This window comes from Nycticebus coucang, chromosome 12 (genome assembly GCF_027406575.1).
Source record: "Nycticebus coucang isolate mNycCou1 chromosome 12, mNycCou1.pri, whole genome shotgun sequence".
Taxonomy (NCBI): Eukaryota; Metazoa; Chordata; class Mammalia; order Primates; family Lorisidae; genus Nycticebus; species Nycticebus coucang.
The window spans coordinates 82,304,027-82,327,590 of record NC_069791.1 but is presented as its reverse complement, the minus strand read 5'-3'; the positions used below and the strand labels follow the sequence as shown (position 1 = coordinate 82,327,590).

The following is a 23,564-nucleotide window of genomic DNA, read 5'->3' as shown; positions in this document are numbered from 1 at the left end:
GGAGGTTGCTGTGAGCCGTGTGACGTCACGGCACTCTACCGAGGGCAGTAAAGTGAGACTCTGCCTCTACCAAAAAAAAAAAAAAAAGATGCCATTGATAATAACACATAAACATAATATCTCAAATTGTCAAACTATGCCTAAGGCTTTCTTGTGGCTTTCAATTTCTGGTATGTGTTGAAAGAGGTCTTTTGTCCTATTTCAACATGGATTTTTTTTGTTGTTTTGAGACAAAGTCTCACTCTCTTGCCCTAGCTCACAACAACCTTAAATTTCTGAGTTCAAGGGATTCTCCTGCCTCAGTCTCCCAAGTTGCTGGGACTACAGCTGCCCAACACAATGCGCAGCTAATTTTTTCTATTTTTAGTAGAGCCAGGCTCTCACTCTTGCTCAGGCTGATCTCAAACTCCTGAGCTCAAGGGATGCTTTTCCTCAGCTTCCTAGAGTGCTAGGGTTATAGAAATGAGCCACCACACCCGGCCTCAACACAGATTTTTATCATGTATAGAAGATTCTTGACTTACAATGGGGTACATCTGATACCCCATCTGGTGAAAATATCTTAGGTTGAAAATGCATTTATAAGGTGCAGTGGCGCACACCTGAAATCCTAGCATTCTAGATTGCCTTGAGCTTACATGTTCGAGACCAGCTTGAGCAAGAAGGACCCCATCTCTAAAAAAAGTAGCTGGATGTTGTGGCAGGCACCTGCAGTCCCAGCTACTTGGGAGGCTGAGGCAAGAGAATCACTTTGAGCCCAAGAATTTGAGGTTGCTGTGAGCTATGATGCTCGGCACTCTACTGAGACTCTGTCTCAAAAAAAAAAAAAAAGAAAGAAAGAAAATGCATTTAATACATTTAGCCTGCCAAACATCATAGCTTAGCCTAGCTCAGAACACTACAGTTGGGCAAAATTACCTAACACAAAGCCTATTTTATAATAAAGTATTGCATATCTCATGTCGTTTACTGAATACTGAAAGTGAAAAACAATAATTTTGTGGGTACTTGAAGTGAGGTTTCTACTGAATATGTATTGTTTTTGCACCAGGGTAAAGTCAAGAAAACGTAAGTTGAACCATGAATATATAAGAGATGCATGACCAGGCCACAATGACTTCCTGAGGACAGAACCTGACTGACAGTGATTGTCTGACACCATTGATTAGGCAGGCACCCTGACTTCTAAGAAGGTAACACGTGAAAAAAAATTGCATCTTAGAATACGTGAACTATGATAATTTTTAGCATTTACTGATCACTTACTACATGTTAATTATCACCCCCCAAGTCTCATGAAGCTAATCATTTTTAGACCCCCACTTTGCAGATTAGGAAACTGAGGTGAGCCAAGGTGAAGTCAACCCTGCTAGGACACACAAGCAGCAGGTGGCAGAGCTGGAGTTGAGCCCAAGCTAACACCAAGTGTGCCCTGCTAGCCACTGACCCTAAAGGGAGTGACCTCCAGGGTCTCAGCAAGCCACATTAAGTATTATCCTCTTTGGCTTTAAGACTGGTGGATTTGAGAGGGCAGTGAATGGGACACTTCAGCAAGCAGTTTGAGGGAGAAATCGAGGGCTGGAGCAGCCTGAGTCAGCATGCCTAAAGAGATGACATCGATGTGGGGCCCACAGAACTGAGGGAGGTTGCCCAGCGTGATGCCTCCACTGGCTTCCACAGTCACACATGGGAACCGGGCCTTCAGCGCAGCAGCTGTGACATGCAGCTCCTGTGGGACACAAACCAAGGAAAGTGAGAGGCCCCCACATGTCCCCTCCTGGGAAGCAGAGCCCCCCTCACCTCTGGCCTGAAGTTGTCCAGCATGATGAGGTCGGCCCCAGCCTCGGCTGCCTGCACCGCTTCCTGCAGGCTGCTGCACTCCACCTCCACTTTCAGCGAGAAGTCAGCCGCCTGCCGGGCACCCCGAACAGCCTATAGGCAGCAGAGGGTGGGGGTGAACATGGTTGGCACCTGGCCCGAGGGTGCAAGGAGCTGGGCCTTCAAAAGGTCCCAGATGGTAACTGAGCTTGGGGCTCATGAGGAAACTGGACATAGGGATGTTTTATATTAGGTTATACCATGTGAAATAAACACATTAGTGAGTAAAAAAAACAGCCACGTATTATCGATAGTTGCCATTTGGACCCAAGTTCAGTTTGACTCAGAATATTAAAACTGGAAGGGATCTCCCAGAATACTTTACAGATGGAGAAAAAGGTGCAGAGGGTTGGAGAGATTGGCCCCAGGCTGTAGCACCATCAACTGGTTTCCCAGTGGTTTGACCTTTGCTCTTGAACATCATCTAAAGCTGCAGAAGAGCAAAGGTAAAGAGCAAGTCCAGCTGCCACATTACAGATGGGGCAGCTGAGAGCAGAGGAGTCTTGCTCCTCTGACTCCAGGTCATCACTCTACACCAGGTGGTGGCAGGGGGATCTGGTGGAAGGAAAGTGTGAGGAGGGAAGGGCTGGACCAGGGCCAGGGCAGGGGTTCAGCAGGGCAAGCACCTTTTCCACACCACCAGCTGCCAAAACGTGATTGTCCTTCACCATCACCAGCCCTCCCAGGTTGTAGCGGTGCGAGGAGGCCCCACCCACGAGGAGCCCATACTTCTCCACCAGCCGGAAGCCTGGTGTAGTCTTCCTCGTGCCGGCCACATGCCCCGTCCAGCCGGTCCCCTTGGCAGCCTCCACAGCTGCTGCAGCAGCACTGGCCACACCACTGCAACGGGCCAGCATGTTAAGGGCCACCCGTTCCCCCAGCAGCAGGCAGTGGGCAGGGCCCCGGACTTCAGCCACCTTGGCCACTGGCACCAGCTTTGATCCCTCAGGGAAGAACCAGGACACCTGGCAGTTGAGTTGGGCAAAGATGGCATCAAAGAAAGGGCGCCCCGCAAGTACCCCAGGGGATTTGGCCCACAGCACAGCCTGTGAGGGGGCTGCTCCAGCAACCCAGGCTGCATAGTTGAGGCCTGGGCAGTCCTCCTGGAGCCAGCTGTCTGCCAGGGCTGCCAGAGTGGTTGGGGGTAGCAGGAGTGCCAAGCCTGGGAGGGAGAAAGAGAACAGTTGTTGCATTTGGCTGCCCCTTGCAGCCAGGGGTAAGGGTCAAAATATTAACAACCGGTTCAACTGGGCCCTAGCCCATTGGGGTGAAGATCTAGGGGTCCCAGGAGAGGGGCTGAGGTATGGGGTGGGCCCTGTGGACTGGATAAAGTTGCTGAACGCCTAAATATAAACTTCTGATAGAGATCAAACAATTTTTTTTTAAGACAGAGTCTCACAGGTCGATAGAGGGAGGTTGGTAGGGGGACCACACCTATGGAGCATATTTCAAGTACAAGTTGGGTCTATCAGGTGTAGAACACAAATGTCTTAATCCTGTAATTGGGTAAAAGAGGTGAAGGCTATGTTGTTTAGTAGGATGTAAGCACTCCAATATGTACAAATAATGAAAACATTGAATCCCATAATGGCATAAATGTATTTATGATCTATGTACAAAAGATTTAATTTAAAAAAACGAATAAAGGGCAGCGCCTGTGGCTCAACGGGTAGGGCGCCGGTCCCATATGCCGGAGGTGGCGGGTTCAAGCCCAGCCCCGGCCAAAAAAAAAAAAAAAAAAAAAAAAACAAATAAAATAAATAAACAAATTAATTAATAAAAAAAGAAAGACAGAGTCTCATTATGTCACCCTTAGTGTTGTGGCATCACCGCGCATGGCAACCTCAAACTCCTGGGCTGAAGCAATTCTCTTGCCTCAACCTCCCAAAAGCTGGGACTATAGGCATCTGCCACAATGCCCCGCTATTTTTTGTTGCAGTTGTCATTGCTGTTTAGCTGGTCCAGGCCGGGTTTGAATCCGCCAGTCTTGATGTATGTGGCTGGTGCCGAAACAACTATGCTACGGGTGCCGAGCCAAGATCAAATCATTTTTATTTTATTTTGGGAGTTTTGTTTTGTTTTGAGACCAGATCTCATGGGGGTCTCACTCTTGTTCGTGCTGTTCTCAAATGCTTGGCCTCAAGCAATCCCTTCTTCCTCAGCCTCTCAAAGTGTCAGGATTACAGGCATGAGCCACCACATGGCCCTTAAACATCAAATAATTTTTAGTACAAATATGTCCAAGGTGATATTACTTCATGCTTATATTTAAAAATTGCCTGTTTATCTGAAATTCAAACATAACTGAGTGTCCTTTATCTTATCCGGCAAACCTAGTGCTTAGTCAACAGCTACTTATCAGCTAGAAGTATTTCAACATTTCAACCACACATACTACCATCCTGTGCACACAGCCTCAAGGGTGCCTGCAGCCGCCAGGGTGGGCCTTGCCTGGGAAGAACAGTTGTGCACCAGCTGGAGCTCCACCAGCAGAACGTAAGCTCGTATGTCTTTTTCATCCCAGTCTTCCCTACAGCACAAAGTACCTATTTTAAAGTCGGAAGTTCAGCTTCTTACTTACTTATCTATTTATTTATTCATTCATTTATTTATTTTTGAAACAGAGTCTCACTTTGTGGCCCTTGGTAGAGTGCCGAGGCATCATAGCTCACAGCTACCTCAAACTCTTGGGCTTAAGCGATTCTGTTGCCTCAGCCTCCCAAGTAGCTGGGACTACAGGCGCCCTCCACAACACCCGGCTACTTTTTGTTATTGTTTTTGCAGTTGTCACGGTCGTTTAGCAGGCCCTGGCTGGGTTGAACCCAACAGCCCCGGTGTATGTGGCCCACGCCCTACCCACTGAGCTACAGGCGCCACCACTACTGGCTATTTTTTAGAGGCAAGGTCTCACTCTGGCTCAGGCTGGTCTCGAACCTATGAGCTCAGGCAATCCACCCGCCTGGGCTTCCCAGAGTTTTTAAACGAGGAGACTGAGGACCACAGAGAAAAGGCCAATCGGCACACAGCGGACTGGCAGCAGAGGCACGCCCGCGGTCATGGCTCTGTCTGCCCTTCAGCCTTTGCTCTCCACCCTGAGCTCCTGAGCAAGCCTGAAGCTTCCATAAAGCTTGGGAAGAGCACGGGAAAACGGTCTGAGCCTCTGTTCTGTGAAAGTCCTTTGCCTGTAAAATAGGCGTTATTGGATATGGTGGTTTCTGAGGTCCTCGGTCCTCAGACTCAGCGTGCAGCAACTAACGGTCATTTGGGGGTTTTGTTGTTTGTTTTTGAAACAGAGTCTCACTTAGTCACCCTCGGTAGAGTGCTCTGGCGTCACAGCTTACAGCAACCTCAAACTCAGGGGCTCAAGCGATTCTCTTGCCTTAGCCTCCCAAGTAGCTGGGACTACAGGCGCCCGCCACAACACCCAGCTATTTTTAGAGATGTAGTCTTGCTCTTGTTCAGGCTGGTTTCGGAACTCCTGAGCTCAAGCAATCCGCCCGCCTTGGCCTCCCAGAGTGCTAGGATTACAGGCGTGAGCTCTTTGTGACTGTCCACCGGGGTGACCACCCAGGCGGAAACAGACACGGTGCGACGTCGCCACCTTTCTGCCAGGGGAAGAACTGCAACCTCATATGCCCCTGACAGCTGCGAATTTACCTTCCCCCTTGAAGGGAAGGTGTTGGGTTTGGTGGGTAGGCACACACATACTTTGCTCCAAGTTGAACTTAAGGCCAGATATTCTTGCACGCTCTGCTCTCAGAAGTAGACTGTCTCTTGTCTGACCCTCCTTCCGTAAGGCCAAACTCCCAAGCTCCAGCCCCTCATTCCATTTCTTCTGAGCAGCAGTCTGCAGTGACTGCACCAGGCCCTCCTTCCCCATATTCTCTCCTACACCTGCCCCACCCCCCAACCCCAAAGGCTCGGTTCCTCCAAGGAGAGCCTGCTGCGTCCAGGCTGGCTACTGAGAACAACAACCAGCCATGGCACATGTGTCGCTCACGCCCAGCTAGGGAAAAGGCCTGTGAGCAAGCAGCAGCGTTGCAGACCCTACCCCCACCTCACCTCACTGCATTCAAACTAGGTGCAGTGATTTCTTTTTAAATCGAATTTTAATCCATCAACTGGTAAATATCAGATGAACAAACTATAATGCAGCTATACAATAGAATTCTACTCAGCAATAAAAAAGGAATTAACTACTGATATACACAGCAATAGGGACGTGTCTCAAATGTATTATTCTAAGTAAAAGGAGACCGATTCAAAGGGCTACTACCCCGTTTCCCCGAAAATAAGATATCCTCCGAAAATAAGACCTACTTACAGGAAAGATAAGACGTCCCCTGAAAATAAGACCTAGCACATCTTTGGGAGCACACCTGAAAATAAGACGCTGTCTTATTTTCGGGGAAACAGGGTAGCTGTTCGATTCCATTCCTACACGGCGTCTTGAAAAGGGAAACTTGCCTGGGGCGTGGGCAGGGGTGGCCACCAGGGGGCAGCACAAGGGAGCTTTTTGGAAGTGATGAACTGCTCTGTATCTTCTCTGGGGTGGGGTACATGCAACTGATGCATATGTCACCACTCAGAACTGCACACAAAAAAAGTATGAATTTTACTGCCTTAACTTCATTAAATTTGTCTTTAAAATAAAACCATGAAAAAGTAAATTTGAGTAGTTCACTCAAGGATTCTCTCCTTGACAAAATTCTACTCAGGTGCCCCTGAACTCTTTTTCACCTAGGCTTTGGGCTTCCGTGTTCACCTCTGCATTGTCCAGCTTTAGCAGGAATCCTGCCAAGTCAGTTTAGCCAAAATCCCCCATCCTCCATATCTGACCACCCTCGATATCTGATCTAGTTCCTCATCCTCCACCTTCCCCCAGGTGACATCTGATCCCCTGGCCTGCCTTCAACAAGACTCCAGTTAGGCTGGTCTAGCCAGAATCCTCCTTGCTCTTGACATTTTTTCTTAGTAATTTTCTACCTACTGCCCCCCCCCACCTTGCTCCTTGGCTGTAATCCTCACTTGTCCTTGTTGTATTCAGAATTGAATCTAGTTCTATCCTACTGCAATAATCTCAAATAAAGTGTTTTCACTGCTGTAACTATTGTCGTACTCCAGTTTTCTTTGATAACTTTCCTGCTGAAAACTCTACCTTCATGGCATTAGTTCCAGCTCTGTTGACTTCTTTCCATTTTCATCGAATTCTTTTTCCTTTTTTTTTTTTTAAGCCGATAGCACCCATTATTTTAGGCAGTCTCCCTTTCATGTACTAACCAGGCCCGATCCTGCTTAGCTTCTAGGATAAGACAAGATCAGATCCAGGGTGATATGGCCACAGATGGCAAATCCTTATTAAGCACCTGCTCTGTGCCAGCTGCTAGTTGCTGGGACACTCATGGGCAGTTCTTTCACTTTTCAGCCCTTAGCCTACACTGTTCCAGAGTTGTGCCTTCGCCTGGAATCTCCTGCTCTTACCCTGATACCCTCATTCCTAAACTTTTGCTCTTTTGAGTCCTCTCTCAAACATCTTCAGCAGGGTCCTTCATGGACCCTCCCCACAAATTAGGTCCTAGGCTTTCTCAGCTCCCCGTTCTTCCCCCACCTGTCCTACTCTACAGTTGTTCCCTCTCAGAGGTCAAAGACTGTATTTATCCATTGACTGTATCCCAAGTACCTAGCACAATGAATCATACAAACTTTCTGCTTTTATAGGTCAAAACAGCCAAATATTGGCAATTTTATATTGTTTAGCTTAATAGCATATGATTGATGAGACTTATCCCATTAAAGAAGACATGTAGCAGAGTCAATCCAAGCCCAAACTCTGGGGCCGCACTCCTGGATTCCAATACCGGCCATGCCACTTTTTGCTAAATGATTATGGGCCAGGGACTAAACCTCAGGGGCCTTAGGTTCCTCATCTGCAACAGAGATTATAACGATGACCTCATAGGGTTGTCATGAAAATAAAAGAGTTTGTATTTTGCAAAACCCTTAGGAACATTGTCTGGCACAGGATAGGCGCGTTTGCTAAAGAAATTACTAAAGCATTTCCCAAATGTGGTAGGTGCATGGAAAAAGAAATGACTAAGTGTCCCTGAGGGAGGATGAGTGATGCTTGTCAGGCAGAAGTGAGAGCAGGACATTGGGGCTGACAAAGAAGGTGTATAGGGCTCAAAAGCAAACTATGGGCGTATGTGTGTGTGGGGGGGGGGGTAAGTGTAGGATTCACAGGAGAAATGGAGGGAAGGGAGGCCAGAGGGCGAAAAGACTAAACTACTTAGCTGAGTGATCTGGCCAGATCCCAGGGGCCATCATAGAATTGTAAAGGGCATGATATGATTGTAATTTTATTCCAAAAGGGTCTCTATAGGCTCAGCGCCCGTAGATCAGTGGTTAGGGTGCCAGCCACATACTCCGAGGTGACCAGGGCTAAACAGTAACAACTGCACCAAAAACATAGCCCAGCATTGTGGCAGGCGTCTGCAGTCCCAGCCACTTGGGAGGCTGAGGCAAGAGAATCACTTAAGCCCAAGAATTTGAGGTTGCTGTGAGCTGTGATGCCATGGTACTTTATCGAGGGTGACATAGTGAGACTCTATCTAAAAAAAAAAAAAGATCACTGTAGCCACCAACTGGCAAAAGGAGGCTGAGGTAATTGGCCAGACAAAAAGGGAGAAGGGCTGGGAGCGATGGCTTACGCCTGCAATCCCAGCACTTTGGGAGGCTGAGGCAGGAGGACCACTTGAAGGTCCTCAGGATGCTCCTCAGGCGGGAGTTCAAGACCAGACAAAGCAAGAGAGAAACCTTGTCTCTACACAAAATTAAAATATTAGCTGGGCATGGTGGCTCAGGCCTGTAGTCCCAGATACTTAGAAGGCTGAGGCGGGAGGATCGCTTGAGTCCAGTGAGCTATGATCACTCCACTCCACTCCAGCCTGGGCAACCGAGGGAGACTTTGTCTCTAAAAAATAAATAAATACAACTGAAAAAATAGGGATGAAGACTGAAGCTTCAGCAGTTCATTAGGGGCAAATGTGAGAGCTGTTTCTTAGGAAGAATCTACCAGGGTTAGCAGCCAATGAGATGTGGAAGCCTGGATTCTGTCCTGGGTAGCTGAGAGCTAACAGAAAGCATCGTTCCAAGAGAGGAGCAGGTCAGGGTGCAGGAGGGGACAGCAGGAGGTGACTGCCCTAAGTGCTGTGATGTGCCAGCTGCAGCCACTTGTATGTCCTCTCATCTGGAACTCAGCATAAGCGATTGTTTCTGCTTCACACGTATAGAAACTGAACCCCAAAGAGTTTCCCAAATTGTGCCCTGGAGATACAGCTTATCAGCAGCAGAGCTGGGGAGAGAATGAGCTTGGTGTTGCAGAGGTTAAGATTGAGAGTTGAGCAGGAATGTCAGTGGTACTGTCCAGAGGGTGGGTAGGAGAACAGTCTTGGAGTTCAGGAGAGATGCTGGGTGAACAGCAGAGATTTGGGGGCTGCCAACACACGCAGATGGTGACTGCGCTTGGCAGTGACTGAGCATGGCAGGGGATGCGATCACCCTGGGCAGGGAGGAAGAAGGGGAGGACTCTGAGAAATGTCAGTAATGAAAGGACAAAGGTGTGGCCATCACAGAGAGAAGCAGCACCAGCAGTGGGTGTCTGGGAAGGGGAAGATGGTTTCAGGAGGTGGGGGGTGAGCAGAAGCAAGTAGAAGGAAGACTGAAAACAGACTTAGTGACTGGGAGGCCTTTGCTACAGCAGTTTCGGTGCTGTGTGGTGAGCGCAGAAGCCACGTTATCACTGCCGAGGAGTGCATGGGAGGTGGGGAAGTGGAGGCAGCGGTCATAAACCACTCCTTTTGGAAGAAGTTGACAAAGCAAGGCCTTCAATGTGGCTGCAGTTAGAACCATCTGGGGAGCTTCTCAAACTGTCTGATGCTCAGGCCTATTCTAGACTAATTGAATCAGAATCTCTGGGGGATGGTTCCCAGGCAACCATGTTTGGAAAGAGCCACCCCCTCCCATCTCCATGACTCAGATGGAAATGAGGGTTAAGAACCAATTCTCACATAAGCCCATATATAGTGCCTCCACTGTCATGACACGTCCAGAAAAAGCAAATCGATAGAGACAGACAGCAAATTAGTGGTTGCCAGGGGCTGGGAATTAACTAAAAATGGCGTTAGATCTCGCTGGAGTGATAGAAATGTTCACAACTCAGTAAACTTACTAAAAATCATTGAATTGTACACTTAAACAAACAGGAACAAGTGCTCTAATGAAAGGCACGAGCCATTTTCCAGCTCTAATGAACCAATGTGTCCAGGCCTTGAGCACCAAGAAGAAAGAAGAGCTTGGCGGCACCTGTAGCTCAGTGGGTAGGGCTCTGGCCATATACACTAAGGCTGGCGGGTTCAAACCCAGCTCAGGCAAGCTAACCCACAATGACAACTGCAACAACAACAAGAAAAAAAAAACATCCGGGCGTTGAGGTGGGCACCTGTAATCCCAGCTACTTGGGAGGCTGAGGCAAGAGAATTGTTTAAGCCCAAGAGTTTGAAGTTATTGTGAGCTGTGATGCCACAGCACTCTACCCAGAGCAACAGCTTGAGACTCTGTCTCTATTTAAAAAAAAAAGAAAGAAAGAAAAAGAAAAATGAGCTGGGTGCTGGGGCTCACACCTGTAATCTCAGCTATTCGAGAGACGGAAGCAGGAGGATTGCTTGAACCCAGGAATTCAAGACTAGCCTGGGCAAACGACATAGCATGACTCATTTCTTTAAAAAAGGAGAGAAGGAGGAGAACATACCACCACCTGTGAAAATCTCTTGCCAAAACAGCTGAACCTGAGTCATCAGAAGCAACTACCAATTTATATAACAAGAAAACTAGAGGATAGAAGAACATGTTAAACTACACCATGGGGATACAACCAGCAAAATTCAGACCCCAGGAAACTCTGCCAGAAAATGGACTAATTTCATCAACAAATAAATCACCAGGAAGACAAAAGATTGAACAAATCTTTACTAACCAAGTACAATGTGTGGATCTTATTCCGGTCCTAATTCAAACAAACAAACTGAAAACAAATTGGAACATTTATAAGACCATTGAAAATCTGAACCCTGGATATTTGATGACATCAGGAAATTTTTTAAAAATTTAGTTGTGACAATGGTATTGTGGTTTTAGTAAGAAGAAAAGGTCATATCATTTAGAAAAAAACATGTTGCGATGTTCATGTATGAAAAGATTTGAGAGGCGGTTAGCTTTGAAACGCCAGAGGGTGGGAAGGAGGAGCGTAGGAGGGGCCGGGCTGCCCGGATGCTGCAGGTTGCTAGACGGATCGTAGTTATACTGGGGTTATTCATGCTTTTCTGTCTGCCTTGTGTGTGTTTGAAATTCTCTATAATTAAAAAGTGAAAAAAACTATAAGTAAGTAAAGGAGAGAGTGAGCCCCCACTTGAGATAGGATCACAGAAAGATTTTCTTGTTAGGATAGCATATCTGAAAAAAAAAAGGACCGTGTTTCTTTTCTATCTCTCTCAACACAGAACACTTTTGTGATCAGAGTGTGGGGTTTTTCCCACATGAACCAGTTCTCTGACATTAGCTGGGTGTCCTACAATTCAGCTCCCTTCTCATTAACCAGAGTGAATAGAGACCCCACAGATTAAGGGCTCAGTCCCACAGCCTGCCCCCTGCTTCAAATGCCAATGTCGAATAGTAGTTTCCCAGGTGACACACAGCTTCTGTCTGACCTGGCTACAAACCACAGGTTCTCACAACCCTCACCTTTAATCATTTTCTACAGCAGCCTCATAGATCCCAGGAAACCAATTTTACTATTGCTGATTTATTACAAAGATTTTTTTTTTTTTGACAGTGTCACTCCATTGTTTAGGCTAGAGTGCCAAGGCATCAGCCCAGCTTACAGCAACCTCAAACTCCTAAATTCAAGTGATCCTCCTGCCTCAGCTTTCCAAGTAGCTGGGATTACAGGTGCCCACCACCATGTCCTGCTAATTTTCCTATATTTAGTAGAGACAAGGGTCTTACTCAGGCTGGCCTCGAACTCATCAGTTCAAGCGATCCTCCTACCTTGGCCTCCCAGAGTGGTAGGATTACAAGTGTAAGTCACTGTACTTGGCCACAAAGAATATTTTAAAGGACACAGATAAGCAGCCAACTGGAAGAGATGTGCAGGGCAGGTACTGGAGAAGGGGTGCAGGTCTTCCATGCCCTCTTTTGGCACACCATCCTCCCCACAGCACCTCCACGTGTTCTGCAAGCTGGAAGCTCTCCAGACACCATAATGCAGGGTTTTCTATGGAAGCTTCATCACATATTATTAACTCAGTCTCCAGCCCCTTTTCCCTTCCCAGAGGATGGGAAATATAGCTGAAGGTTCTAAGCTTCTAATCATGGCTGGTCTTTCTGGTGACCAGCCCTCATCCGAGGCCCACCAAGAACTGCCTCATTAGCATAAAACACTCCAATCACCCAGGAAATTCCAAGGGATTAGGAGCTTTGTGTCAGGAACCAGGGATGAGCACCAAAACATATATTTCTTATTATAAGTCACAACGTCATGGGGTGGGGCAGTGGTTCTTCACTTTGGCTCCACAATGGAATCATGAGGAGCTTTGGAAAATGCTGATCCCCAGCCCCCGGGCCCTATCACTAGAGATGCTGATATAACTGGTCTAGAATGTGGTAACATAATTCTAATTTGTAGAAGAGTAGAGAAATTCTGAATTACAGGAAAAGAATAATCACTACCATATTGGTGCCTACGACATGCCAGGCATTTTCCAGACATTGTCACAAATTCTCCCTGTAGTTCTTTAAGGAAGATGTCATTTAAGTTTAAAGATGGCCAACCAAGGCTTGGAAATATAGAGGGAAATTACCAGAAAGCGGAGCTAGGAAATGCTAAAACTGGACAATGACTCAGGCCTGACCTCTCCACAGTTGGGTGCTTTTAGAACATCACAGCTGCTGCCACTAGCAGGGGCCACTCTCTTGCCCGCTTCTTCAAGATCAGTTGTTCTGATCACCAAATGTGGAGGGGAATGCTGAGTGTCTCGTGTTCCATTTGTGAAAAATAAATAAATAGTTTTCTTCAGGCCCCAACTCTCTCAGGCATTTCCAACAAAAGGGATTCCTGTGGGTCGCTTTGAAAATACAGAGCTCTCGTACTTAGCAGCTGTTACTGAAAGGACTCTGGAGAGGGGAAGGCTGCTTGTGTAGCTGTCAAAGGAAAGATGCCTTATGGAGGGCAGCTGCCCCCAGAGGAGACAGCTGCACCCGCCCTGTCCTGTGTCCTGTCCTTGTCCTTGTAGATGTAAAAGTTCTTCCAAGATCCCTGGACTTTGGAAATTAGAGTTTATCTGTGAGGTTTTTTTTTAATCTGTGGGGCAAGTTTTATCTTGCTCCCTCAAGGTGATACCTTTTAATTGGTTGTCCAGAGTTAATAAAACTTTAATAAAATTAACATCTCTGTTTCCTTCTTTTTCTTTTTTTTTTTTTTACTGTTAAATCATAGCTATGTACATTAGTGCAATCAAGGGGTACAATGTGCTGGTTTTTTTTTTTTTTTTTTTTTTTTTTTGGCCGGGGCTGGGCTTGAACACGCCACCTCCGGCATATGGGACCGGCGCCCTACACGTTGAGCCACAGGCGCCGCCCAATGTGCTGGTTTCATATACAATCTGAAATATTCTCATCAAACTGTTCAATGTAGCCTTCATGGCATTTTCTTAGTTATTGTATGTAGACATTTGTATTCTGCATTTAGTAAGTTTCGCCTGTACCCATTCTAAGATGCACCATAGGTGTGGCCCCACCCATTACCCTCCCTCCACCCTAACCTCCCCCTCCATTCCCCTTCCTTGGCCCTTTCCCCGTATTCTTGTGCTATAGTTGGGTTATAGGCTTCATGTGAAAGCTATAAATTAGCTTCATAGTAGGGCTGAGTATATTGGATACTTTGTCTTCCATTCTTGAGATACTTTGCTAAGAAGAATATGTTCCAGCTCCATCCATGTAAACATGAAAGAGGTAAAGCCTCCATCTTTCTTTAAGGCTGCATAATATTCCATGGTATGCATGTACCACAATTTGCTAGTCCATTCGTGAGTTGATGGGCACTTGGGCTTCTTCCATGACTTAGCAATTGTGAATTGGGCTGCAATAAACATTCTGGTACAGATGTCTTTGTTATATTGTGATTTTTTGGTCTTCTGGGTATATACCTAGTAGAGGAATTATAGGATTGAATGGCAGGTCTATTTTTAGGTCTCTAAGTATTTTCCAAACATCCTTCCAGAAGGAACGTATTAGTGTGCATTCCCACCAGCAGTGTAGAAGTGTGCCCTTTCCTCCACATCCACGCCAACATCTCTGGTTTTGGGATTTTGTTATGTGGGCTACTCTTACTGGGGTTAGGTGATATCTCAAAGTAGTTTTGATTTGCATTTCTCTGATGATTAAGGATGATGAGCTTTTTTTCATGTGTTTGTAGATTGTGTGTCTGTCTTCTTTAGAGAAGTTTCTCTGCAAGTCCCTTGCCCACCGTGACATGGGATCACTTGTTCTTTTCTTGCTAATACGTTTGCGTTCTCTTGGATTCTGGTTATTAAACCTTTATTGGAGGTATAACCTGCAAATATTTTCTCCCATTCTGAGGACTGTCTGCTTGCTTTACTTACTATGTTCTTGGCTGTGCAGAAGCTTTTTAGTTTGATCAGGTCCCAGTAATGTATTTTTGATACTGCTTCAATTGCCTGGGGAGTCCTCCTCACAAAATATTCATCCAGGCTGATTCCTTCAAGAGTTTTCCCTGCACTTTCTTCAAGTATTTTTATAGTTTCACGTCTTAAGTTTAAATATTTTATCCAGTGAAGAGTCTATCTTAGTTAATGGTGAAAGGTGTGGGTCTAGTTTCAGTCTTTTACAGATCACCAGCCAGTTCACCCAGCACCATTTGTTAAATAGGGAATCTTTTCCCCACTGAATGTTTTTACTTGGCTTGTCAAAGATCAAATAACTGTAAGTAGCTGGATTCATCTCTTGGTTCTCTATTCTGTTCCAGACATCTACTTCTCTGTTTTAGTGCCAGTACCATGCTGTTTTGATCACTATTGATTTATAGTACAGTCTCAGGTCTGGTAGTGTGACATCTCTGTTTCTGAGCGGTTCTAAACATCTTGGGATATTTTCTATATTTCTTCTCTCTTTACAAGTAATGTAAAGTGATCCACTGAACTAACATCTCTGGCAGGACAGAGGGTGTTTCCCTCTGACACGTTTGCTGCTCTCTTTTAGATTGTTCATTGACTTTTACTGTGCTTCTGTGTTACCCTTAACCTACATGCTAGGTGACCTCGAGTGACTCACTAACCTCTCTGAGTGTCAGTTTCACAAGGAAATCCTAGGGATGCCTGGAGGACAGAACAAGGCCATTCACATAAAGCGCCTGACAGTGCCTGGCCAGGTGTCTTTATACCCAGGCATCTCACTCTGGCAGCTCTGGTCCTCCATCTGTTTATTTGTTGATTCATTCAGCAAACACCAGATGGAGACAGGCTGATCAGCACTGCGGCTTCTGGATAAATGTTCTTTTCCTTCCCCCTTCACTCCCCAAAGAAGAGAAATGACCTTCAAGTAGGGCCACATGTGACCAACCGCCCGTTCCACAAGTGGTAGAAGGACCCCCCAGAATTTCTGAGTGGGGAGAGATGACCTGTCATTAAGCTATGAGAGTGAGAAGAGAAGCTGGGAAAATAGGCTAGAATTTGAGAGGGGAAAGGAAAGCTTGCCAGGCAGGGAGCGGGGAGAGCATAAGTCAGGGAGCAGAGCCTCAGGACACATGAAGCTGATAATCCTGGCTTTGGGCATGAGGACAGAAAGCTGAATTGCACAATAGGGCCAGACAGTAGGCTGTGGGTAAGAGGAAGAACCAGGGTTCTGCTCACTGGACAAGGAGAAGTCACTACAAAATTTCAATCAGAAATCACTCGCATCCTGCAAGAACCCAATAAACAATTTTTGGGTTGAGAGGCTGTTGCAAGGGCCTGAGCAAGAAGCACCAAGCAGAGTGAGCTGTAATGGGGTGGGGATGGGGATGTCCCTCCCAAGGTCATAGGAAAAGGCCACCACCGCCACCTGCATTCCTCACCCAAGAGATGCTGAGACTGGCCCTGCCACCCCTCACAGGCCCCATGTGGGCCACCCTGGGACCACACCTTATTAAACATCAGATGTGGACACATGCAGGAAGGCAGAGAGGCAGAGGATTCCCCCAAACAGGTGGCTGCTGCAGAGGGAAGAACTGGTGGATACAGAAAGGAAAGAGGGTCAGGTGGTGCCTCAGACGTAAGTCTGAAGGAAAACTGGCAAGTCTTTAAATTTGGGGGTATAAGGGAGAGTAAGCAGTCAAAGGTGACCCTGAGATTTCCAGTCTGAGTAGGAGGATGGTGAGGCAAGAACAGAAACAGAGAAGTCAGAAGGAAGAGCTAGCTGGTGGCAGGGGAGGACTTTGAGTTTGACATGACAGAGAGATATCAGATAGAAATGGACAGTTGGGTTTTACAAACAGAACTTGGGCCAGGAGTACCCTGTTTCCCCAAAAATAAGACATCCTCCGAAAATAAGACCTACTTACAGGAAAGATAAGACGTCCCCTGAAAATAAGACCTAGCGCGTCTTTGGGAGCACACCTGAAAATAAGACATTGTCAGGGAAATAGGGTAGTAGCTCATGCCTATAATCCTAATATGCTGGGAAGCCAAGGTGGTAGAATTTCTTGAGACCAGGAGTTCAAGACCAACCAGAGCAAGAGCAAGAGCAAGACCCCCCACCCCCCGAACCCCGCTCTGACTCTACTAAAAACAGAAAGGCTAGCTGGGTGTGGTGGGTGGTGGCATGCACCAGTAGTCCCAGCTACTCAAAAGGGTGAGGCAGGAGGATTTCTAGAAGTTTGAGGTTGCAGTGAGCTAGGATGACACCACTACACTCTACCCATGATGACAGAGCAAGACCATGTCTCAAAAGCAACAACGACAACAACAAAAACGGAACTGGAACCAGGGAGGATACAGAGCCAGAGAGACAGATGTGAGGAACCAACAAAATCACCAGCAAAATTGTCACCATGTAGTTTCACTGTGACAGACTCTTGACGCATATCATCTCAGTGAATCTTCACCACCTTTTACATTTACCAACGAGGAAACAGGAACAGAAGGCAAAGCATCCTGTTCGAAGTCACCCAAGCTACCAGGTGGCAGGGAGGGGACTTACTAGAATCCATGCATCTGAGGTTTAGAAATGACTCTGAAGCAGGCGAGGCGGCTCAGACCTGTGTAATCGTAGCACTCTGGGAGGCAGAGGCAAGTGGATTGCTTGAGCTTGGGAGTTCAAGATCAACCCGAGCAAGAGTGAGACCTCATCTCTATTAAAAATAAAGAAACTGGGGTGGCGCCTGTGGCTCAGTGGGTAGGGCGCCGGCCCCATATACTGAGGGTGACAGGTTCCAACCCGGCCCCAACCAGCTAAAACAGCAGTGGCAACTGCAACAAAAATAGCTGGGTGTTGTGGCGGGCACCTGTAATCCCAGCAACTCAGGAGGCTGAAGCAAGAGAATCGCCCCAGCCCAAGAGCTAGAGGTTGCTGTGAGCTGTGACGCCATAGCACTCTACCAAGGGCAACAAAGTGAGACTCTGTCTCAAAAAAAAAAAAAAAAAATAGAGAAACTGGGTGGCATCTGTGGCTTAGTGAGTAGGGCACAGGCCTACGGGTGGTGTATACCAAGGTATATACCAAGGGTGGCAGGTTAGAACCCGGCCCCAGCCAAACTGCAACAACAAAAAAAAATAACCGGGTTTTGTGGTGGGCACTTGTAGTCCCAGCTACTCAGGAGGCTGAGGCAAGAGAATTGCCTAAGCCCAAGAGCTGGAGGTTGCTGTGAGCTGTGACGCCATAGCACTCTACCGAGGGCAACAAAATAAGACTCTGTTAAAAAAAAAAAAAAAATGAGAAACTAACCAGGCATTGTTTCACGCACCTGTAGTCCCAGCTACTTGGGAGGCTGAGGCAAGAAGATCACTTGAACCACCTAGGAGTTTGAAGTTGTTGTGAGCTATGATGCTATGGCACTCTACTTAGGGCAGCAGAGTGAAACTGTCAAAAAAAGAAAAAGAAGGCTTGGCGCCTGTGGCTCAAGCGGCTAAGGCGCCAGCCACATACACCTGAACTGGCGAGTTTGAATCCAGCCCAGGCCTGCCAAACAACAATGACAGCTGCAACCAAAAAATAGCCGGGCATTGTGGCGGGCGCCTGTGGTCCCAGCTACTTGGGAGGCTGAGACAGGAGACTCGCTTGAGCCCAGGAGTTAGAGGTTGCTGTGAGCTGTGATGCCACAGCACTCTACCCAGGGCAACAGCTTGAGGTTCTGTCTCAAAATAAAAAAAAAAAAGAAAAAGAAAAGAAAGGAAATGACTCTGAGATCATTTCTAAACTACCTGGTAAGCTTGGCCAGTGACTCCCAACGCATTGAGAGGCCAAGGCCAGAGGATTCCTTGAACCCAGGAGTTTGAGACCACTCTGGTGATATCAAGCAATCTCATCTTGGCTTGGCGCTTGTGGCTCAAGCGGCTAAGGCGCCAGCCACATACACCTGAGCTGGTGGGTCCGAATCCAGCCCAGGCCCGCCAAACAACAATGACGGCTGCAACCAAAAAATAGCCAGGCATTGTGGCGGGCACCTATAGTCCCAGCTACTTGAGAAGTGGAGGCAGGAGAATCGCTTGAGCCCAGGAATTGGAAGTTTCTGTGAGCTGTGATGCCATGGCACTCTACCCAGTGCAACAGCTTGAGGCTCTGTCTCAAAAAAAAAAAAAAGAGATCTCATCTCTACAAAACATTAAAAAAACAAAACAAAACAGAGTGTTGCTCTGAAAGGCTGAAGTAGAGATTGGACATGCCTTCCAGTGGCTTTCAAATGTGTGGAGATTGCAAAAGAATCTCTCATGGTTTTTAAAATCTCATCCATCAAAGTGCTTGAGGCTGGAGGTGGTGGCATCTGCAGTTTTTGGTCGGGGCCAGGTTTGAACCTGCCACCTCCGGTATATGGGGCTAGAGCCCTACTCCTTTGAGCCACAGGCTCCGCCCATGGCTGATTTCTTTTAATATTCTTTTCTTCCGATACTAAGAATGGTTTTATTTTCTTGGAGAAACAAAGTTTCATGTGAATCTTCCACGTTGGAAAGTTTTTTTGAGTTAAGACTTTCTGGAGATTGTAATATACTATTTGTTAAGTTTTGGGAGAAGCTTCTAAAAAAAAATGTTTTCAGTCACAAGAATGGCATTGCTTAGAAATTGAATGGCATTGATGGCAAGATAAGCATTTAGGGTAATGTTTTATTTGCATATTTGTAAGTCTTATTCATTGTGGAAACATATACTTGATGAAAACAGTGTGTGTCTGTGGAAGTCGCTTTTTTAAAACATTTTCTTATACAGTGTTTTATTTTTACCTTGATATGTTTTTATGTTGCATTCAGTATAAATCAAAATGAAATAAAGATCTGTTTAATTGGCTCAGAAAAGGGACATGTTGGAAAAAAAAAAAAATAGGGCAGCGCCTGTGGCTCAAAGGGTAAGGCACCGGCCCCATTATATGGCGGGTTCAAACCCGGCCCCGGCCAAATTGTAACAAAAAAAATAGCCGGGCATTGTGGTGGAGCCTGTAGTCCCAGCTACTCGGGAGGCTGAGGCAAGAGAATTGCCTGAGCCCAGGAGTTGGAGGTTGCTGTGAGCTGTGTGATGCGATGAAGTGAGACTCTGTCTCTACAAAAAAAAAAAAAACAAAAAAAACAGGGGCGGCACTCGTGGCTCAAGGAGTAGGTCGCCGGCCCCATATGCCGAGGGTGGCAGATTCAAGCCCAGCCCCGGCCAAAATCTGCAAAAAAAAAAAAAAACCCAGCCCTAAAAGAATCAGGTCAAGACACATTAACATTTGCTAAAGTATTTAATTCCCACTAAAACTCTGTAAGAATGGTGCCATTGTATCCATTCTCCAGATGTGGAAACTGAGGCTCCTACAGATTAAGTAACTTGCCTGGGGTTCCCACAGCTGGCGAGCAGCAGTTGCGTTTCAAATCTAGGTGGTGTTATTTCAAAAGAAAAGACACAATGGGGATTGAAAAGTGTCCATTGTGTCACCCTGCAGGGAACCCCCAAGACCTAACTCCACAGCCAACAAGAGGGGCTGGATATGAGGGGCCCACGGGTACCCCAGAAAGAGGAAGGGAGTCAGAGGCTGGGGAGGGAGAAGCCTGGGTAGAGAAGGTGAAAAGGCAGGAACTTAAGGACACCTCAGACACCCCAAGCCTCCTGTCTATCCTGCCTACAACCTTGTGAACAGGGAACTATTATTGTCATTTTACCAATACAAGGAAATGAGACTCTGAGAAGTCAGGGGCCTGCTCAAGGTCACACAGCCTATCCCTGGTGGAGCCTTTCAACCCCAGAGCCTGTTCCCTCTGGCTCCTTCCGGAGGTCATCCCACCCCATGGCAGGGAACACCAGGACTCAATCCCTCCCCCACCAACGTGGCCTGGGACTTTGCCTCTGCTCCTCCCCTGTGACCAGTGACTGCCAAAGTGCAGAACTGCTCCCCTGTCCAGCTTCCTCTACTGGCCCCTTCAGACCCCAGGGAACACTGCCTCCCCAGGCTGCCCCTGCCCTTTCTGGGTTCAAGCCCCTTTCTTCCCTAGAATTCTCTGGGGACACAACATGAAAGGAGAAAGAAGAGGAGAAGAGGCCTGTTGGGCGGTGAGACCAGAGGGGAGATAGTCTTTCCAAGGATGGACAAGGGGCTGAGCAGGTCAGGATGGGGAGAGGGACAGGCAGGAGGGGAGATGGGGATGCAGGGACACAGGGCAGAGTACCCCTTTACCTTTAGCGTCCATGGTGACTTGGAGCTGTCCGGCTGCTGTGCTGCTGTGTCCGCTGCTGAGGTCCAGTGCGAGAAACCAGGCTGAGGGTGGGGGGTGGGGCTGCAGTGGGGGAGGCCGGCCTTGCAGCCAGACCAGCCCTTCTCCTTTCCTCTGGACCTCCCTCCTGCCCTCCTCCAGGACCCTTGGACTGTACAGACCTCAGTGTGCTCCCCTCACTCAGGGAAGGCTCTCAGCTGGGAAGCCCCAAAGTCCTCTCTCGTCTGGCTCCAGCCAGTGAAGGGAGCTGGAGGCCCTGTTCTCTCCCCACACCCACCTCTCCTGGCCCTACCAGAGTGTGAGCTGCGAACTGAAGAATGTGCTCCCTTGTGAGGTTAAGAAAGCCTTCTGGGCGATGCCCTGGGAAAATCACAGGCCTCAGAGCTAGGTTCAAATCCTAATTCAAAAATCACAGGCCTCAGAGTTAGGTTCAAATCCTAATTCTTTTTTGATCTCAAAACAATTTTTACCTTTTTCTGTGCCTCAATTTCATTAGCTACGAAATGGAATAACACCCACCTCAAATGAGAATCAACTGAGAAAACTTTCAGTTTTCTGAAAGTGACACCAAGTCAACTACTTAACACCTACTGCCCTTTCCTTCCCCTTCCCGAGGAACATTAAGGGCACAGGTAGCTCAGAGTTCCGCTTCTAAACAGGAAAACTGGGAAACTGCCAATAGTCAATACTGGAACTTCATGCAAGTTCCTGTGCTAGTACCACCAGGACCTTCATTTCTTCATCGGAAATCTTTCTTGCTAAAGTCACTCACAGGGACCGCTGGTTGCCAAACCTACTGGCATCCTCCTGGGGTTCTCCCATTTCTTCCTCTGTGGCACTTGACTGCCAGGACTGGGGCTAGGGTAAGGGGAGCCAGGTAAGCAGGGCACAGAATTTAAGGAGGCTTCATCCTAGGCTCGCTTTTGCCTCACTCCAGCCCTCCACCTTTTGCCAGCCCTCTTCCAAACTTTATTCTCCTTTTCTCTCCCAAATGTCATTTTTCTCCGGGTTTCTTTTTTGAGACTCTTGTCTGCAGGCCTTTCTTCCTACATCCATCCCCCAGATTTTGGTGTTCCTGCAGTGTGGTGAGGGCTGTTGCTCTTTTCCTCTGGGGCACCTGCTAAACTACATTTCCCAGCATCTTTTGCATCAAGGAAGCCCTGCGACTGAATTCTGGCCAATAAGATATGGGCAAAATGAGGCCTGAAGTTTCCAGACCTGGCCCATGAAACTCTTCACAGGAGCCCACTCTCATTTGTCTCCCGTCAGCTGGTTGAAAGCAGAACACTCCAAAGCCCAAGGAGAATGACAGAGCCACAAAATGGAAGATTAGGTCCCTGAATGACCTTGTTGAAGCGATAAACTGTTACATAAGCAAGTAAAAAACTTCTCTGAAGTTACACCACTGAGATTTTGGAGTTGAATTTTACAGCATTTAACCTGCCCAGACTATTACATTAAGATTCTCTCTATAGCTCTCTTCTCAATTTACATAGTAGATGATGTAAGTTATGTATTAATCCATTCATACTATTACTTAAATTGCTATCTATAGTCAGATACTCTTATTTATTTATTTATTTTTATTTTTTATTTTTTTTGAGACAGAGTCTCACTTTGTCACCCTCAGTGGAGTGCTAAGGCATCACAGCTCACAGCAACCTCAAACTCTTGGGCTTAAGTGATATCCTGCCTCAGCCTCCCAGGTGGCTGGGACTACAGGAGCCCGCCACAATGCCCGGCTATTTTTGTTGTTGTTGTTGTTGTAATTGTCATTGTTATTTGGCAGGCCCAGGCTGGGTCCGAACCCACCAGCTCTGGTGTATGTGGCTGGCACCCTAGCCACTGACCTACAGGCTCCAAGCCTATAGTCAGATACTCTTTTTTTTTTTTTGTAGAGACAGAGTCTCACTGTACCGCCCTTGGTAGAGTGCCGTGGCGTCACACGGCTCACAGCAACCTCTAAGTCTTGGGCTTACGCGATTCTCTTGCCTCAGCTTCCCGAGCAGCTGGGACTACAGGCGCCCGCCACAACGCCCGGCTATTTTTTGGTTGCAGTTTGGCCGGGGCTGGGTTTGAATCCGCCACCCTCGGTATATGGGGCCGGCGCCCTACTCCTTGAGCCACAGGCGCCGCCCGTCAGATACTCTTAAATCTATTATCTCCAGCCCTAAATTCCCTCCCAAGCTCCAGGCCTCTATTTTTATTTATTTATTGGAAACAGAGTCTCACTCTTTTGCTCACAGCAACCACAAACTCCTGAGCTCCAGCAATCCTCCTGTCTCAGCCTCCTAAGTAGCTGGGACTATAATGCGTACCACAACACCCAGCTAATTTTTCTATTTCTAGTAAAAATGGGGTCTCACTGTTGCTCAGGCTGGTCTGGAACTCCTGAGCTCAAGTGATCCTCCTACCTCAGCCTCCCAGAGTGCTAGGATTATAGGCATGAGCCACTGCACCTGGCTCAGGCCTCTATTTCTAACTATCTCCAAAACATCCCTCCTAATAGTTCTCAAAATGAACTCACTGTTTTTGCAAAAACTGCTCATCCCCCTGCATTTCCAGACAATGATAATCAGCATGTTGAAAATCTAGTCCCTGGCCTTCCATAAAACAATTTAAAAATGAGCTGAGCGTGGTGGCATGCATCTATAGTCCCAGCTGGTCAGGAGGTTGAGGCATGAG

The 23,564-nt window shown here is 47.2% G+C and overlaps 1 protein-coding gene across 3 annotated transcripts; it reads right to left on the bottom strand.

Annotated features, from left to right (window-relative positions):
• Positions 1-1,233: 1,233 nt before the first annotated feature.
• On the bottom strand, positions 1,234-22,270 carry QPRT (quinolinate phosphoribosyltransferase). 3 transcript variants are annotated; one of them, XM_053555138.1, is made up of 5 exons: positions 21,041-22,270; positions 20,843-20,898; positions 2,505-3,040; positions 1,801-1,932; positions 1,234-1,729 (listed from the first exon to the last, which is right to left on the bottom strand). In XM_053555138.1, the coding sequence occupies exons 2-5, from the start codon at positions 20,853-20,855 to the stop codon at positions 1,508-1,510; spliced, it is 903 nt and encodes a 300-aa protein (XP_053411113.1). In that variant the 5' UTR covers positions 20,856-20,898; positions 21,041-22,270; the 3' UTR covers positions 1,234-1,507. The 3 variants fall into 3 exon arrangements, with proteins under 3 accessions (XP_053411113.1, XP_053411114.1, XP_053411112.1); XM_053555139.1 differs by having other exon boundaries at positions 20,843-20,895; XM_053555137.1 differs by having other exon boundaries at positions 20,843-22,269.
• Positions 22,271-23,564: the final 1,294 nt, after the last annotated feature.